Source organism: Musa acuminata, chromosome BXJ3-4 (assembly GCF_036884655.1).
Source record: "Musa acuminata AAA Group cultivar baxijiao chromosome BXJ3-4, Cavendish_Baxijiao_AAA, whole genome shotgun sequence".
In the NCBI taxonomy this organism is placed as follows: Eukaryota; Viridiplantae; Streptophyta; class Magnoliopsida; order Zingiberales; family Musaceae; genus Musa; species Musa acuminata.
This window is the reverse complement of record NC_088352.1, coordinates 39,966,634-39,986,032: the sequence shown is the minus strand read 5'-3', so window position 1 is coordinate 39,986,032 and position 19,399 is coordinate 39,966,634. Positions and strand designations below refer to the sequence as shown.

Here is a 19,399-nt window from a genome sequence, read left to right as displayed (position 1 = left end):
CCCAGGCAATAATTACACAAGTCTTCTTCACTGAATCCGGCGAATTCTGTCACTGCTTCCACTCTAAATATCCACATATCGGTGCCTTGCGGTCCACTGGTACTGCTGCGCGTCAATCTTACATAACCCATTCTGCTTTCGCCATGAGCAAGTCAGCTTGAGAGGGGAAACAGAGGAAGTCACTCTTTACTTGGTTTTAGCTCGTCAAACCGCGCCTCTTCCCTCCCCACCCCCACCACACTTGTTGACTAACCACACGTCTCGTTTCTCACGCCCAGCGTCAGCATCATGCATGCATCCTGTTAATCTGGTAGCTTCAACCTCGTCGCCATCTGTCTCCCAATCACGTCGCTCTGCTCCTCTCTCTCGCTCTCTACCCGTCAAACTTTCTTCCCTCCTACGTAGCTATCGAAGCAGGGAGACGTTCACTGGAGTAGGATCGATGTGCATATAAGGCTGCCTGCCTCGCCATACAGCCACCATCAGGTGAGGAGATGGAGGAACTGAGGAGAGGGCCTTGGACCGTAGAAGAAGACCTAGTACTCATCAAATACGTCACCGAGCATGGCGATGGCCAGTGGAACGCCCTCGCTCGTCTTGCGGGTACCAATTTCTTTTCTGGAATGTTTGAATGGATCTCTCTGTATCATGAATGCATCATCCTTCCTTGGAACAGGTCTGAAACGAACAGGAAAGAGCTGCAGGCTTCGATGGCTCAACTATCTTCGCCCGGACATCCGGCGAGGAAACATCACGCCCGATGAGCAGCTCCTCATCCTCGAGCTCCAATCTCGCTGGGGAAATCGGTAACCTTCACCTTGTCACATGGTGCAATTCTGCACATGTCGACGTTTCATACATATTGGTTGCCGCATCCAACAACAGGTGGTCGAAAATAGCACGTTGCCTACCGGGCCGGACCGACAACGAAATCAAGAACTACTGGAGGACTCGCGTGCAGAAACACGCCAAGCAACTGCGGTGCGACGTGAACAGCAAGACGTTCAGGGACGCCACGCAGCATCTGTGGATGCCTCGCCTCCTAGAGCGGATCCGGGCGGCCTCCGGCAGCGCTCCTTCCGCCGACCCTCCGCCCTACTCGCTCTCGCAGCTGCTCCCGCCCTGCCCGGAAAAGATGGCTGCCGTATCGTCGTCGTCGACGTCGACGTCGGAGGATGACTCGCTGCTGACTCAGTTCTCGTTCTTCACCACCGTGCAAGGCGGCGAGATGGTCCAGTTTGACGAGCAGGTCCTCGACGTTCATGGTGCCACCGGCGCCGGTTGGACGGAGTCTCCAAGCACTTGTCCCACAAACTATGGTGACTTTGAGCAAGGTGGATGGGCATCAGCCGACCTGCTAAGCGGTGATTACATGTGGAGCATCGAGGATCTACAATTGTGTCAATGATGTAATCATCAACAACAGATGTATTCGAAGTAGCTACATAAATTCCATGTTTTCACGATCATCAAGAACTGCCGAGAAGCTTTAGCTAGAAGAATGGAAATGTCACCTTCACTAAAGTGTCCTGTATCTTTCAAACAGCTGGAAGGATCAGCCATGAACACATGTTATGCTCGATTCGTACGTAAACTGGAGATAAGTCCAAGCAGGTTCTCATCATCGAGGACGCATTTGTGGAAACTGATGGCTGACATTTCAAGAATTAGCTGACAGAAGTCATATCTCTAACTAAACTCAATGATCTAATCCCCATATGGAAGATGTGGCGCCAATCACGGGAGAGAAGACAACCATAAGAGCGTCTCTTTCTTCTTTCTTTCCCGGGTTGTTGGCTGCACGTCATGTTCTTACCTTTCTATCACAGAGAGGGTCGCAGGTGCCGTCTCCCATATGTTTGGGCGTAAGAGATACCTGGGCAACATGAGCACGGCAGCTCCTCGGCGTTCTCTCTCCACAGTCCGCTTTGCGTGCAGCTCTGACACTGTACGAGGATTTGCGAGGGTTGATGATGACGTGAGTTACTACTACTCATGCTTTGACCGATGATTACAATTGGATGCGCCCGTTATCAATGTCGGTAAGATGTACTTTGTTCAGAGAAACTGCGTCTGGTCTAAGGTGACATTTGGTTTATATGGAAAACCAAGAAACAAAAGAGTTCTACCGCTGCCCCCCTTATTTGACTTCTTATGCTTCTTGTTCCCTTAACTACTCTGATTTGATTCATGACATCTTGCAATGATTATTTCATTTAATATAATTATTATTATTTTATTAATCGGAACTTGACGCATGAAGCTCAATCAACATTTATAATATAGCACATGACATGTACCACAATAACAAAAATATCTAAAGTTATATTTTCTAGTTAAACCAATTATCAAAAGCATGACGTCATGTAAAATGCCCTTCTCATATATATATATATATATATATATATATATATATATATATATATATATATATACATATTTGAGATTTATTAAATAAACACTTGCGAGCTTTTGACGTCTACAATGTGTACAAATATGATCTTAGGAAGGAAGAAGGGGCTTTATTGGATAAATTCCGACTTCTAATTTGAATAAAAAGTATTTCCTGACTTCAGGAAATTTTCTCTCGTCCGAGTTCTAATTACTTCACGAACTTTTCTATTCCGGATACAATTCAGCTGGAGTCAGTTTCACAGAATCAAATTGTTGATAAATTGGATCATATCAATTGGCTTTCATTATAGCTGTACTAAAAAGGGAACAGCTTGGGATTTTATTCAGTTCTTGCAGAGATAAACAAGGCATTTTAGTGCTCGCTTCTCCATCTATTTTACGGCAACAACGTGGAAGACGTCTCTTCCCGTCATCTCGGGTCGCGTTGACAAACGTTTGACGAGTGACCTGTGAAGTGAAACCATAACGTCAGCGATGACGTGGAATGAGAGAGTAGAAAAGAAGTGGCGGACAAATAAGACTGAAACATCTGCGAGAACATAAATAAATAGACACCCTATGCCTTGGGTAGTTTGTTTAAGTTTCATGCACCTCAGTGTTACAGTAAGGAGGTCTTAAGTCCTGGATTCGCATCTAATCGTGGGGATTATGTTCCCCGAGCCTGAGACGGTGGTCAAGGCACGCGTCTCCCAAGTCTCATGATCGTTGGTGAACACACATTAAAATGTCGAAAAGACTCGTTGGAGATTTGAAGTCAGGTTGATCTTTATACACAATGGTACAACTCTTAGTTCAGAGAGAGAGAAAGACTTGCCTTATCTCACAGATGTCCTGATGCCTCATTCGGTTAAATGGGACTCACGGGAAGCTTCCTTTCCGAGAATACATAATCCTTGCCCGTTCGACCGGAGAAACTTATTTGCCAAAGGTATGATCATGCATCTGAGGCTGTTCATTCACGCTTCTGTTCTGGGACTGGAGCCTCCTCAACTAGCACTGCAGTTTCATGAGTACCAGGATTCATCTGCAAATCTTCACTGCATGTATAATTGGGGTTCTTCATCGATGGCTGAAGATAATAACAGCAAACCAACAGCTACGACTTTGCCAAGCATGAACTGGTAAAACTAAGTCAAAATACCAGTCTTTGAGTTTCTGTTACTCTCACGTTGGTGCCGACTCTGGGAGCTGCTTTGCACGACCTAAGGGCGACTCTGGGAGCTGCTTTGCACGACCTAAGGGCTAGAACATGTTCTCTTCCGTTGAGCATCGTGGTGACCTTAACGTTCCGTCGATGATCAAGGAGTTTCTGCCACTCTGGTGTTGGTGCCAGCTCTGGGAGCTGCTGTGCACTGCCTTAAGGCTCTCCAAACTGAAAATAAAGAGAGAAAATAAATTGCATAATCAAAGTATTCAAAAAAAGATGTGAGACAATAAGTTAACTAAGCATGACATAATCACAGTTTAGTCAATGAAGAGATGGCACCTTTTAGTTCATAATTTTAGATTGCTTGGATGGTTCTTGAGAACCTTTATGCTTCTCTCAGAAATGGGAGAGATAGATGTTGAGACAAACAGATAATCCATATATTTTATTTTTCTTATTTACCTAAAATCAGTGATTTAAAAAGCGCTAGGCGCCAAGGTCCAAAAACGCCCGAGGCGCTAGGCGCTCGCCCGAGCGAAGCGAGACGCTAAAATATAAAAATATATAATATAATTAATAAATATAATTATTTAAAATTTTAAATAAAAATATTCTATTAAATTAAGAAAATCTAAGATACAAAATCACAATGTCACATTAACAAAAAGTTTCAAAATTCAAAACAATAAAATTTTACATCAAAATAAAAATTAACAACATTAAAATCAAAATAATATATTATTAATCTATTAACAGGATTGAAAATTAATCATTTAAAAATTTAAATAAACTTAATATTAAGAGTATACTGTATACTGAGCCTGACGGAGAAATGAGGAAGCGACAAGCGGCGGCAGCGGGAAAGGGAAAGGGAGCGGGAGGCGCGAGCAGCAGGAGGGCTCGAGGGAGTCGCGAGCAACGGGAAGGCTCGTGGGAGGGCTCGCGGGAGGCATGAGCAGTGGGAGGGCTCGCGGGAGGCGCGAGCAGCGAGAGGGCTCGCAAGAGTCGCGAGTAGCGGGAGGGCTCGCGGGAGTCGCGAGTAGCGGGAAGGCTCGCAGGAGGCGCGAGCAACGACAGCGGGAGCAGGAGCGACGAGCAGCGAGATCGGGAGCAGCAGCGGGTTAGGGTTGGGTAAGGGTTATATCGATTTAGTTGGTTCGATTGAACCAACTAACAACCGAACCAGGACCGAACCAGACCTAAAATCCTGGTTCGGTCACTTGGTTTACCCAGGCGCTCACCCGAAGCGCCCAGCGCTTGGGCTCGGGCGAGCGCCCAGGTGGCGCCTGTTTGAAGCGCGCCACCTGGGACATTAGCGAGGCGCTCAGGCCTCGCCTCGCCCGAGCACCTAGGCGAGCGCCCGAGCGCCTCTTTCAATCACTGCCTAAAATTTCTCTGCTCCTCTAATTTTACTAAATTAAACACAAGAAAAAAATGGCATTTCCTATTTACCAAAAAGTGGAAGAGAAAATAAGATTCTCGTGTTTTATCTTCCCTTCTTTATCTTGTCTTCATAGGAAAAGTGTTTAAAGAAAAAAATTATTATCGGCATCAAGTTCCGCTAAACTACTAAAACATACATGCTGTCACTTTTGTTGGTCATCATTAGACAAGAAAATGCCAAATGACATGTCATTAGGCAAAAGTATGTTACTGTAGCACCATGCTCGTGTAGTCTACAAACCAAGAAATAAGAGTAGACTACGAAATATTGGTGCTGAACTGCATTAACTAATATACATAAATTGGAGAATAACTAACACATTTACTAAATAAAACAAGAGGAAAGATGGCATTTCCTTCATTCTCTCCTTGTGTCCAAGAGAAAATAAGATACCCATGTCTTCTCTTCCCTCCTTTCTCTTCTGTTCTGCTCTCTCCATAAATTATTATCCAAACAGAATCCAAAAATGAGAGAAAAATGATCAACTAGCAAAGTCATTGTTCACACACCATTTCAAGTTTAAGTTGCAAGTAACAAATATTTTAAGCACTTCACATAAACATCTAACCGACAATTTCTTTAACACATTAGCCCACTTAACTGGCATAATTACCTAGGTAAAATCTCAGGCAAAGAATATGATTGCCATATTTTTAAAGCAAGTGCAACAATTTAACCAAATGTAAAGTGCAGAGAACATTCCACACACCACATCTGAAATTGCAAAAGTGAATACTATAGACGAGGTTTTCATAAAAAATGTTTAAACAAAACATTTTATTATATACATCAAGTTCCACTAAAATGTATAAATATACATGCTGTCACTTTTGTTAGTCATCATTAGACAAGAAAATGCTGAATGACATGTCTACAGACAAAAGCATATTACTTTAGCACCATGCTCGTGTCGTCTACAAACCAAGAAATAAGAGTAGACTACGAAATATTGGTGCTGAACTGCATTAATAAATACCTGATAATACATAAATTGGAGAATAACTTGCACATAGTATGCTAAAAGATAAGGTAACGGATACAGATCTGACAAACAAAAAAAAGTGACAGATGTCTAGGAAAGCACCAAAAGAGGGAGCAAAATGCTCAACCAGTAAAGTTCTCAATGCTACCACAACTATGGACTACTACTTACAAGTCACAACTTACATGAAGTTCTTGACACAAGCATCCCCCCATTCAACCAAACAGGAGTGTTTGCATCTCTATTGTGGGGAAAAAGGTCAGAAAAGAACTAACACTCAGTGTCTCTAATTATAGTTCAGCCACCTGAGAAATAACCTACTTCGAATCACCCACCTGTGGATTCAAAAATGGCACTTGACCCACTTATTGGCCCTATGGCCCATAGTTATCCGCATATTGAAGGAAGATACAATAAGTTATCAATCCCTAAAACAGTAGCAGCACACAAATGATGTAAGATGGCTCCAGATTACTTCTATAAGAAGCTCAATTTTATCTAATATGGAAGTTGGTGCGTTCTAGTACTTAAAACACTGCCGCACATGCCTTCCAGATGTTGACAGATGGATAATGACAATCCTAGAGTGGACAGGCGCAATCATTTTTTAACGACATGATGGCAATGTAAATTTGCAACAAGACAGAGGCGTGACAAGTGTATTTCTTTTCCTCTACATAAAAAATCGACAGGCTCACGGCTGCTATCATTAAGAGATGCCGTGTCTTCAACAGGAAGCAGCTTTCTGCAACAAGTAATGAGGCACAACCAAAAACCTAATTTGTAGACCTCCATTATCAGGGATCACGCGATGATCCATAATTCCTCTAACTTCTTGTACACCTCTAACATTCCTCTTAACTTCTGGAAAATTAACTCTTCATAAAAAGAACAATTTTCGCAAAAAAAAAAAAAATGCAGCATCGGCTCTTCCAAACATATTGGTTGGGATTGGGTAGCTTTATACCAAAAGAGAACTTCTTTTGCAGTTCTTTTGGATACGAGAAAAGAGTTTGAAATAGATCAATGGATGTCGGGGAACAGAAGACCATAAATAGTATCCTTATAAGGTTAGGGTTAAGGATGAAGAGTCGTCACCGACATGTAAGTCGTCGAATAGATTCATCTGCATCTCCTGCGCGCCCTGGAGGATCCACTCCCCCGCCGGATGCTTGCGGTCGTACTTCTCCTCCGCCCTCCATCGCCGACAAAAATGTGTATCATCCTCTCACTATGTTCCGCGGGCGCGGCGCGGCGCAGCTTCGATCGCCAGAGAACGATTTAAATAGGGTTAGTGTTAGGGTTGGGTTGGATGTGCCGGCGTCGCGTCCACATAACTACACGAGTGTTTTCGCCACGCGTTCAGATATAGTGGCTCAACTAGCACGGACTATATATCTGGCTAAACTATCCTTCGCTAACGGGTTCGGCTTTCTCCCCACCTTCGATCCCACGCGCTTCATGCTGGAAATCCTCGTTTGAGGCCCCCACCAATGGTGGGTCCCTCCACCATCAACACAAGTGAAAATGACGTTGACCTGTCTGAGGCCGAACAGCCGACCCACGATGTCAGTTGATTGCCTGTAAATAGAATTTGTGAATGGTGGGTCCTTTGATGGGCTCTAAAGTCGGCCCAAAGAGCCCAATTTTGAGTGCTAATGTCTTTGAGTCGGCTTTTTTTTTCACACCCGGAACCACACCCACCAAACGATATACCCATCTGTCTCTCTCGAGTCGGAATATTCCAATCGCGTCGCACCGGCTCCGACCGATTCCTCCGACTTCCCGAATCCCTCCTTCGCTGCCGGCACGTGCTTCCCCTCACTCGCACGTGGTGGGAATAAATCAATTATTATTATTATCACGATCATTTATGGGAACGAAATATAACTTCAGTACGATGGAATATGATGAGCAAGCAATAGAGAGGAGGTGGGGAGAGCGCTTTGGTTCGACGAAGAAGAGAGGGAAGAAGGGGGTGGAGCGTGAGGGACGGTGGAAGGCGTGATCGATACGAGAAGGGGGACGGTCTCATCATCCTCGGAATCCGGAATCTAGGGTTTCGTCCTTCCCAGGCGGTAATCCCCAAGCCCTTCGCTTCTCTCGAATTATACTGTGATCTCTTCTCCTCTTGGTCCTCCGCTGCATTGCCTTCTCCCTGTTTCCGACCGCCTGTTTCCTCTCGTTTTCTCGTGATGGTTCGATTTGGCTGTTTGATTTTGGTTCGTGATTCTTCGAGGATAAATTATGAGCTAGGGTTTTGGTTTGCTGCCTCGGTGGATTAGATCTTTAATATTTCGTTTTATACCGAATTATGTGTGCGATCTTTCTTTTCTTGTAGATTTCTGATCTTTTGTTGCCTCTCGATTTACGGCCGATCGGATCATTACTCATCTTCCGGTCTCATCTTCGGATTATTGTTGCGGTTGTAGTCAATAGCTTTACCGACCATTAGGATTTAGCTTCGATTTTTTGGGTTTGTGTAGATGCGTTTTTGGTGTTCATTGGTGGTAACAATATTATGAGCGAACTTGTTAATCCCTCATCTTTTCTGTTTGTTTGAGTTTTCATTTGTGTTTGAAATGTTCCTCTTCCTTTCTTTAAACCATTACTTGGGTTGATAGTTCGGTTTAGATGACCAGCTTACTGGCTAGATGTTTTTATATTGGGTTATAGGAAATTTGCTATAAAGAATTGCCGCACTTGCTGCTACATTCTCTCTTTAAATGTAATTTCATCAGCAATTCTTGAGACTTCTCTGTTTTGATTCAGGAAGCCACTTATTTGTACGCGGTCTTGAATTATTTGTTGTCGTTATCACTAAAACATATATGGGATTGTTTTTGGAGCTGTCGTTGGTGCTTGTGACTTGTGTCTTGAACTAGCGCGTCCTATTATTTATTATATATGAATAGGATTTGGCTAACTGCAAACCCCTCCAATTGGAAATGTTCATTTTGTTGCCCGCAAGTATTCCATGATCAGTCAAGATTAGTATAGCCTGATTATCTATTCCCAGGAAGCTTCAGGAGCTTGTTAGACTGAACCTTACGATTAAATGATCTTTGAAGTTTGAGTCTAGTCTTGTATGGAAGGATACATGTCCAGAGTTTTGTTCCTTTTTTGGCTGAGGATGTCCTCTTTTCCTATATGTATTTTTGTTGATAGCTCTTGTATTTTTAGAAATGTTTAACATGACTTCAGTTCTATACGGAATTGGAAAAAAAAGCCTACTGGCCCTTTCTCTTTTGTTCACTCATTGAACAATCATGATATTCAGCTTCATTCTACTAGTCTGAAAGCAGACTCCAAAGTTTATGGGGAAGTGAAAGTTAGTTACCGCAGGGCAATATGGATCATGAAGTATATAGTATTTTTGCTAGTTTAAAACAAAATGCATAAATTGTTCTTTTATTTAAACTTTTTTCTGTATTTTCTAGTATATAACTTTGAGAACTTTTTTGATCTCAATGATACCATCTTTTTACTGACTACTAACTAGATTTTATCAGTGTTTAAAAAAAGTGGAATCAGTTCAGAACACATGATACTGTGACTTGTTAGTTGATTATATATTGTTTTGCAGGGTTATGTTAATTGTAATCTGTTATGCACAGACAGATTGGATCATATTCTGAGACAGAGACGTAACATTATATAAACTACTTGATATTGGGTGGCACAATTAAAATGGCCATCCTTGGCTGGGACCTTTTTTCTGTATTTTCTAGTATATAACTTTGAGAACTTTTTTGATCTAGATGATACCATCTTTTTACTGACTACTAACTAGATTTTATCAGTGTTTAAAAATAGTGGAATCAGTTCAGAACACATGATACTGTGACTTGTTAGTTGATTATATATTGTTTTGCAGGGTTATGTTAACTGGAATCTGTTATGCACAGACAGATTGGATCATATTCTGAGACAAAGACGTAACATTATATAAACTACTTGATATTGGGTGGCACAATTAAAATGGCCATCCTTGGCTGGGACCTTTTTAGATCCTGGGTTCTAGATACCTGATACAAAGCTGTTCCAGATGACTCAGTCTTGGACCAATCTTAGCACAAGTTTTTGTAACATAGTTTCCATTGATATATGGTGAAATTAGAGTATAATTTTTCTATGATCATCTAACTGTATCATCGAGTTTTACATCTGAAGTTGGAACTTAGTAAGCTATTGTTGTTATAAGGAACCAGGACTTTGATTTCCACTGTCAATGTTGTGGCAGTTCTTTGGGCATATATATCAGTATATATCTGTCGGTACAACACTGTTGAAAATCAGCTGGTTCCAATGATCTGACTTGAAATAGGGTGTTTTAGGACTGAAGTGAGACTCCAGTCTGGATTGGTCACCCCATTCAGGATCGATTTATTTTGGAGATCAATGACAGGCATGAGTAACATACATTTGGTGGATAATATTAAGAAGTGACTTTATTGTTGGTGCAGTTTAGGCCTAATCAAGATTGGTAACCACTAGCAAATTGATCTTTTTTTTTTGAGATCAATGAGAGGCATGAGTAATCAAACTGATGGATGACTGTAGGATGTGGCTTTACTGTTGGTGCAGTTATTGCTTTCTTTCTTTATGTTTGTTTGAGTCATGGGCATTGGTATAGATTTGAATCAGATGTTATACCATTTGTCACCTCTGACATCATATACTACATTTTATCTTTGAAAAAACACTTCAAAAAATTTTTAATCATTATATTTCGCTGACTAATCTTCTGATTAAACTATGCTGTATATTGCAGAAAAGTGTAATGTCACATGCTCATGCTCATCCTAATTATGGTTAGATGATTCAAGTAGCAGCATGCTGCAATGAGTTGATTATTGAAGCTTTTATATGCTTGTTTTCTCTTGTGAGCCAGAATGACACTTGAAGATTTCTTTACTCTAACTGAGATGAGAGATGGGCTCTCGAGTCTTGCGAGGGTCGAAGATCTGCTTTCCATGATTCAAATGTTGAATGATTGTACTACAAGTAACTTGGGTGATGCAGTTAGACAATGGTCTACAGTTGCAGGTGTTTTAGCAGCCACTGACCATAAGGAATGTCTTAATCAATTTCTCGAGTTAAATGGACTTTCTTTTCTTAATCAATGGCTTCAAGAAGCACTAAATCTCAGTGTGGATGTCAATGGCATTGTTGTGGAAGAACTGATCTGTTCGTTACTGACATCATTTGAGAGGCTTCCTATTGATCATAAAAGGAAAAGTGCCTCTGGGATTGGAATTACTATTGAACTCCTTCTTGATCACAAAAGTATTCCAATTAAAGAGAAGGCTAGAATTCTGTATGCTAAATGGGAGCTCGCAAGGAACAATGATATGAGTTGTCATGATCAAGATCAATGCAGGGCCAGTGAAAGTAATCATCCCGGAACTTGTGAGGATGTGAAGACAAATGAAAATTGTTCGAACTTAGTTAATTCAGTTGTTGATGTTCCTCCATGCTTGGACATTTCTCCTCTCAATTCTACTGAAAATGAGAGGCTAACAACACCAAATCAAGTTCTTTCCATGTCATCGAATCCCATCAATTCAAATGCAGAGGTAGCAGGTGTGAACTCATCAGGGTCATCCATCATCTCAAATTCCTGTCCAGAAAATTTGTCTATTACAGTAGAGTCTTCTGTTTCTGTTGCTGTTGCTGTAGGAAACCCCTCTGCTAACACTTGTTCACAGTCTGATCAGAAGGGAGATGCAGATGATCAACATGATGTAGCAGTGTTGAAAGATGTCCCTGAGGTTGTGAAAGGGATGGAGTTGGATATGAGGGAAGGTAAGTCATGCAAATCCAACCAGAGAGAAACTTACAGTAATTCTTCTTCTCTTGCTTTCTCTGCTTCTTTGACACCATTGATGGCTGCTACAGAGCCTATAATTGCATGCAAGATGGATTCTGACAATGATGCTTCTTTTGCATCAAAAACAATGGAACATCAGCCGAAGGCCGGGGATTTTGACCATGGGAGGGAAAAGAGTTTGATAACAGCCAAGGACTCCAACCCAGCTGCAAATCTAACTAGTGGTTTTCAAGATCTTTGTTGCACCGCAAGCATTATCAGCAATATAGGTGATCCTCAGTTACCTTGTCAGAGGGAGGAAGCCTTGACTGGCATCGTTAAAGACATTGATCATGTTACCAAATTTAAGAGCTGTAAAGGTCATTTTGAAACCTCCACTGATTTCTTTAAAGTTGTTGGAATTAAGGCTAACAAAGAGATCAGTCAAAAGTCAGAGTTGGGACTTGAATGCTTGGATGATGCGTTAGAGGTCGCAAGGCAAGTTGCTATAGCAGTGGAAAGAGAGGTGGTTGATTATAGAGAGCCCTTTTGCAGCTCTCCTGAGTTCAATTCTGGAGAAACAACTGGTTCTCATAGCCCTGAATCTGAAGAAGAAAAACACGATCGAGCAGTGACTGAGGAAGTTGATGCTGATAGTTCATCAGCTGGAAAAGATCATTCTGGTACCTCATCTCCTGAAAAAGAGTCAGAGATCACACAGAACATGAGTTCTGATCCAGAAATTTCTGAACAAGATATAGAATCAACGAAGCAACAAGAATTAGTTGATAAGTCCATTATGATTAGATGTACCTTTGATTTGAACGCTGATATTTGCAGCGACAAACCTGAGTGCTCGATAAGGCCCATTCAGAAAATGCCTATCAATGTGACCGCTCCTATTGCTGTTGTTGCTTCTTCAAAAGGGGCTCCAGGGTTGTCAGTTACTCCTCTCCATTTTGGAGGTGAAGTGGGATGGAAGGGCTCCGCTGCTACCAGTGCTTTTCGACCAGCATCTCCTCGAAGAACACTAGAGGATGAAAGGATTTCTTCTGGATCAAAGCAGAAATCCAATTTCCTACAAATCGATTTGAATGTGACTGAAATGGTTGATGAGGTGGCTGATATACCCGCATCTAGGAGACAGGTGCCTGCATCATCTAGTCTTCCGTCTGGAGATTCATGTGTGGAGGTCATTTCCAGAACAGAGAAGAAGCTGAATTTGGATCTTAATCGCCTCAGTGATGAGGATGCCTCCATGAATCCCTTCTCATCTTGGAAGCTACATTTTCAACATGGAGAGCATAGCTTATCGTCAGCTTCTTCTTCGTCTTATAGACAACCATCCCTTAGAGACTTTGATCTGAATGACAACCCATCACTCCCCGACATTGGTGGTTCTCACAACTTTGATAAATCATCTACTAAAGCCTCTGAATATTGTGTAGGGCCAACACCTTATGATCCTGTCATTAAAATCATGGGATCAAAAATTGCTGCTGAAAGGAAGGATAATGGCAACCAAGTGCAGCATTCTTTTCTACCGAATGGACTGAACATTGAGCCTACTATGGTTGCTAGACCACTATTGCCTTGTACAAACATGTCAAACCTTGCATATGGATATGCTGGACTTCCAAGTGCACCTACCATGACAGTTCCTGCAGCATATTATTCCCCTGGGAGCTTTTCTTACATGGTAGACCCAAGAGGCGCTACACACTTACCACATATTACTGGTGCAGGAGGACTCGGTGGACCATCTGCGAGGCCACCATTTCTTTTGGGTGCCACCAGTGTGCCCTCAAATATGGCTGGTTTTGGTTCTTCACGAACTGGTTTTGACTTGAATGGTGGGATGACATCAAAGGAAGGTGGCCGGTTTGAACAATTCTTTCTGCAAGGTCATAGAGGTCGAACAGAAGATCAAACAAAGACTAGTGCACAACCTTCTAGTTCGGGCATCGCATTGAAGCGGAAAGAGCCCGACTCTGGGTGGGAGCCTTCTCTGTATGGTTTCAAGCATACGATGTCCCGACAGTAGTTTTCTTAAAATTTATCGGGGATTCTTGATTACAAGGGATGTCTTGGGTTATAGATAGATAGTGGCTTAACCTATTGGCCCTTGAAGATGGTTGGCCAAATTGTGGCATTGGTAGGTGGATAAATGAATAAGGTTATAGATAGTGGTAATGGTTGTTAATCGCCAATGTGTTTGTAGGTTTAGTTGTTTTCACTTGCATCCATTATTATTTATCAGTGTATTCCACCGGGTGGAAGCTCGGCGCATGTACATCTGACAAAGACTCTGACATAGGGAACGAGTCGTGGTTTTTTTTACAGAGTTCATTTATTTTGGCTGAATTATTTGGATTGATTTATCATCTTATCTTCATCACTGTTTTCTTTCATGCGCTCAATATTTCTGAGTCCGTATGCCTAATATCTTGGTTCAATGTCGGCTTCGCATCGTTTTCATGCATGTTCTTTGGATGCTGTTCTTGTCAAATTTCGGAGGAATAAGCGTTGTCAAAATGTATTCTTTACGATTAAAATTATTTATTATGTTATCACGAATGTAACTGAAATTATCAAAGTTATAAAGTATTCTTTCATTATTCGTTCGAAAAAAGGTTGACCCAAGTTTCGTTCTCAAAAGGATTTATAAAAGAGTAAATTGATTACTTCAAAAATGAACAAAATAAAAAATAAAAAAAAATAAATATTTTAAAAGACAAACGAATAATTGTAAGTCTGCAAACGATTACTTAAAGGGTGTTGAAGGCAATAGCAAATTCCTATAGGCTTAACATGTAAACTTGTTAATCCAATTAAGGCTCAATACTATCCCAAACCCCCATCCAATCATGTGCCACCCCGAGGGTTCTCGGGTTGAGATGGCCAATGTTTTTCTCCGCACCGTATCTTGTAGAAAATAGGTCCATAACATATGAAAACTAAACCATTTTGGAATAGTTTTACCCATTCTGATGTGCCATGCTCTGCAGCCTTGCAAACTATTCATGCTTATAATTTTTAAACAAAACTCACAAATTCGAGGCAAAACATGCTGCATAAACATATGTACAAGCAAACAAAAGTAACGAACGATCTTTTGATAAAAGGTGTTATGGGTGCACGACGACCATCCATAACATTCTTCTCCACTTGAACCGTTGACGCTTGTCGGTAGGCTTTGATGATTGCTTCTTTATGTCACAGGGTATCTTCAATCTCCCAACTAGCTTTTGTTTAGGGAAGTTTTCGCCACTTTATCAAGTATCCGGTCTGCTCTGCTCTATTGAGTAACTTTGTCTTGTGATCCATTAAAATGGTTTCAACTCGCTTTTCATAGGAGGCTTTAGTGAGGGTAGTCGAGTTCGAATACTTTAGGAAACAACTTACGGAGTGGTATACTTTCAGGTTGCTTGGATGGAAGACATTATAAATTTTTAGCCATCCTAACAGCTATAACTTATATGAGACATTGCTTACCCTACTGATAATTGAAAAGACTTCTTTATACTTGTGCACTAGTCTCTTTTGCATTTTATGCCTAAAGAACTATAGTGATGTTGGTTGGAGCTTCATTGATACCAAGACGTTGACTTTAAACTCTTCTGATCATCTTTTCAAATCTGCATACTTCTTTTATCTTTTTAACTACTTTCTCTAGATAAGCCCGAGCAATATCTTGCAACCCATTAAAATGGTTTAAACTCGCTTTTCATAGGAGGCTTTATTGGGGGTAGTTGAGTTCGAATACTTTAGGAAACATCTTGTGAATATGAGTGAAATGCTTTTAGGTTGCTTGTATGGAAGACATTATGAATTTTTAGCCATCCCGGTAGCCGCAACTTATATGAGACATTGCTTACCCTGTTGATAATTGAGAAGGGTCCTTCGTACTTGTGCACTAGTCTCTTTTGTATTTTATGCCTAAAGAACTAGAGTGATGTTGGTTGGAGCTTCACCAATACCAAGTCATTTGCTTTAAACTCTTGTGGTCATCTTATCAAATCTGTTTACTTCTTTAGAAAAGGACCGGAGCTCTGAATGATGCTTTTGGAAAAAGATTGGAGCTCTACTAACTCTAGAGGGGTCATGCAGTATGGTAGTTTCACTGGAGACTTTACTCCCAACTCTAACTCAACGTGATGATCCACACCTCTATGTGGCGGTAGAGTTTTTAGCAACTCAGGTGGCATAACGTTGGTGAACTCCTTCAAAACATCTGTCATAATAATAGGTTCATTAGTGACCTCTACATCAAGTGGCTCTAATTTTAGTATGGCTACGAAAGTTAATTCGCCTTTTCGCACCACCTTCTTCAATTGTAAAGTAGATATTTGTTGTGGGTCCTTAGTTCCTCCTCTAGAAACTAAAACCATATAGGGGTCATCACCTCTCATCAAACATAAGGAGTTCAAGAATGACATTGGCACCAACTTCGTTATGTGCATGAACTTCATTCCGAGGATCACTTGGAAGCCATCTAACAGCACCACTATCATATTTATGCTTCTGCTCCACGTCCCAATCTTAATAGGGATCTTTTTTGTCAATCTAGAGATCTGCTTAGCCTTCGAGTTCATAGCCTTCATTTGATTTAGGTTCTTCTCTAAGTTTAGCCGAAGTTACCTTACTTATCGATTGATAATAAAATTATGGGTAGCACTCGTGTCCACGATTGCATGGGTTATTCGACCATTTAGTTTGATCTCCACGTGTATCAGCTCGTTGCTCGTTGCTCTTTGCTTTTTGTGGCTTTATCTTCGTGTTCTCCCCCACTTGACCCCGCAATGTGTTCAACAAACACATTGCTTTCATACGGGGCCCTTACGACTTTATTGTCATTGCTAGATTCCAAACTACTAGAACTAAGGGTGATGACCTTGCCATTGTCAGACCTAGGCGGAAGGGTTAATACTATCAATGCATTTAGTGCTTACTTTTATAGACACTCCCTCATATGTGGTTCTCTGCATAAGAAGCATATGTTTGGTTTTGGGGCCTTGCCTTTTAAAGTTGACATTTTATGAGAACTTTTTTTTTCTCACTTTTAAACTCATTCCTTAAAGAATACTTAAATGAGTGATTTTTCGAAGATTGTTTCTTCTTCCCTAAGTCATTCAAGAAAACAAAGTCGGTGAATCTTTTCGTAGTTGCGATTGCCCCAACTACATCGGTGACATTCCTTCAATGCAATTTCTGTTGTGCTTACGAGTTTAGGCCATCGAGGAAGCTGAACAACTTATCTTTTTCAAACATGTCTTATATGTCTAACATCAGTGTAGAAAATTACTTGACATAATCCTGAATGGAAGTACTTTGGCTGCGTTATCTCAACTTCCTTCTTGCAATGAACTCTGTGTTCTTGGGTAGGAACTGAGTTCTCAACTCCCGTTTCAAGTCCTCCCATATGTCCACTTGACACCAACCTTGTTAGATCTCTTCCCAATGTATTCACCACTGAAGTTTTGCATCCTCATTCAGATATATGGTTTTTATTAAAACTTTGATTTCTTTAGAATCGAACATTATAGCTCAGAAGTATTGTTCCATATCGAATAAAAAATTCTTAAGCTCCTTTGCAACCAAGCTATGCGACTTAGGTGTCCTCAAGTTTTGTGATGGAGCAATACAAGTGTTACTCCCTCCCGCATTAAGAGCCCTTGTGAGCAATGTAATCATGAACATGAGTTCCACCACGACTTCGTGTAGGTGTTGCATGGAGTCTTTGGTGTCTTCCGTCAATTCATCTACTTAGGACTCGACCTTGTCAATATAAGATTTCACCTCCTCATGTGAGTTCTCTACTACAAGAAGCTTTCATTGGCCTTAGTAGAGTTCCTCTAGACTCGCTTTAAAAACGTTAAGGTGGTTTCCGTAACTGTAAGACTCTTCTTATGGTTTATTTTCCCAATTGGTGCTTCGGATTGTGCTTCCTCCACTCATGGAGAGTAGCCAACTTCTTGCTCATCTTGTTTGTTTCTTTTGAGCGGCTTCAATAGTTTGAGAGCAAGTTTACACTTGGAACCCACATACGATTGCTTAGGGTAATGGTTTGGCTTGCCCCATCATGCTCAATTTGCTATAAAAGTTCACCATGGTGAGATTATAAAACTTTTGTTGTTTGCTCATTGCTTGTCTACTCTAATACTATAATGTCACGGACTTAGTTGTAATTGCCAAAGTCGTGAGACACCCTTGCATTATTCGTCTGCAAAGGATCAGCCTAATTGCAACCTCGCTTAGATCCCGAAGGACTTGTAAAAGAACAAATTAATTAGTTTGAAAGTGAGTGATAAACAAGTTTCAATGTCTCGCGAAGAGAATAGCTTTACCAATAATTCAACAAACAATTGGTATGCAAGAAAGAAAAGAGAGGAAAGAGTAAATAAGGATTTTAGAATGCAAATGAATAATCGTAAATGTGTAAACAATTACTCACTAGATGTCAAAACATGTTAGTAAGTTCTCAAAGGTAACATATGAACTTGTAAATCCAATTAATACCTAATACTACCTCAAAACCCCATCCAGCCAAGTGCCACCCTACGGGTTATGGGGTGCTGAGATGATTGATATTTTGCTCTTCATCGTAGTCTAAAAAAATAGACAATGACTAACACACGAAAACTAGACCATTTTGAGATAATTTTATCCATTATAATGAGCAGTCACTCTACACCCTTTTAAACTATTCCTACTTATAGTTTTCAAGCAAAACATGTTGACCAAATATATATAGAAGTAAACAAAAGTATGAACGATCTATTGACGAAGGTGTTATGGGTGCACAATGATCATCCGTGGATGTCAAAATATTTAGATGGTTTTTTTGTTTAATAATTTTTACTAAGATATAGAATATGCATGATGGAGTTAATAATTGATTATCTTAATTATTAAACTTTTAAACTCTATTGGATTAAGGATCCCGAATCCATGTTATCCCATTGGTGTGTCTTAATTAGTAAGTATGAAGCTCGTTCACTTAGATTTAACCTAACCAGCAATTTCAGAATCAATTTTGAAATCCATGACAAAGTTTCAATTTTAGTTTCAGTTCTGGAATCGTTAATTCTGGTTCTAGTTTCGAAACCCTAATTAGATCTTTTGTGTCAAGATATGCATGAGATAGGAGGTTGCACAGTCAACACCCAGGACATGTACAAGAAGAAAGCATGAATGGGACTTGTGGACTAGAGGGGGAAGTCGATGAAGATATTACTGGGAGGACTCACAATTGATTGACAACGAGATGTAGTTCATGGCATAGTGGTTCGACAGATGCCATCCCTCCAAGGATCAACAATCGAGAGAATTCCCTTAAGATCTCGAATGGAGAGCGACATCGCTCGCAATGTCTACAAAGAGAGTCTCTCGAATGGCATTGGAGCCGATGGAGATGTGGTCGAGGCCAACGTCAGAGTTGGCGAAGATGTAGTTTAGGAGGCCATGTTAGTCGTGGAATAGGGGTCCTCATGGTTACCAATATCAAACATTTAGCTCAAGCAATGCCAAATCTAGCTTATGGATGCTCACTTACTATGAGTGCCTCCTCCTCGGGTGAGCACTCCCAAGAGCTATAGT

The 19,399-nt window shown here is 40.9% G+C and overlaps 2 protein-coding genes and 1 long non-coding RNA gene across 5 annotated transcripts; 2 read left to right on the top strand and 1 right to left on the bottom strand.

Annotated features, from left to right (window-relative positions):
- Positions 1-376: 376 nt before the first annotated feature.
- LOC135634956 (transcription factor JAMYB-like) lies at positions 377-1,502 on the top strand. The gene is made up of 3 exons (XM_065145723.1): positions 377-603; positions 677-806; positions 886-1,502. The coding sequence occupies exons 1-3, from the start codon at positions 495-497 to the stop codon at positions 1,406-1,408; spliced, it is 762 nt and encodes a 253-aa protein (XP_065001795.1). The 5' UTR covers positions 377-494; the 3' UTR covers positions 1,409-1,502.
- Positions 1,503-2,680: 1,178 nt separating this feature from the next.
- Positions 2,681-7,328, bottom strand: LOC135635391 (uncharacterized). The gene is made up of 3 exons (XR_010495616.1): positions 7,091-7,328; positions 3,230-3,787; positions 2,681-2,862 (listed from the first exon to the last, which is right to left on the bottom strand). It is a non-coding gene; the product is annotated as an uncharacterized LOC135635391 (long non-coding RNA).
- A 597-nt stretch (positions 7,329-7,925) lies between these two features.
- LOC135636899 (uncharacterized) lies at positions 7,926-14,164 on the top strand. 3 transcript variants are annotated; one of them, XM_065149044.1, is made up of 3 exons: positions 7,926-8,066; positions 10,763-11,796; positions 11,890-14,164. In XM_065149044.1, the coding sequence occupies exons 2-3, from the start codon at positions 10,884-10,886 to the stop codon at positions 13,842-13,844; spliced, it is 2,868 nt and encodes a 955-aa protein (XP_065005116.1). In that variant the 5' UTR covers positions 7,926-8,066; positions 10,763-10,883; the 3' UTR covers positions 13,845-14,164. The 3 variants fall into 3 exon arrangements, with proteins under 3 accessions (XP_065005116.1, XP_065005114.1, XP_065005115.1); XM_065149042.1 differs by having other exon boundaries at positions 10,763-14,164; XM_065149043.1 differs by having other exon boundaries at positions 7,929-8,066; positions 10,883-14,164.
- The last annotated feature ends 5,235 nt before the right edge of the window (positions 14,165-19,399 follow it).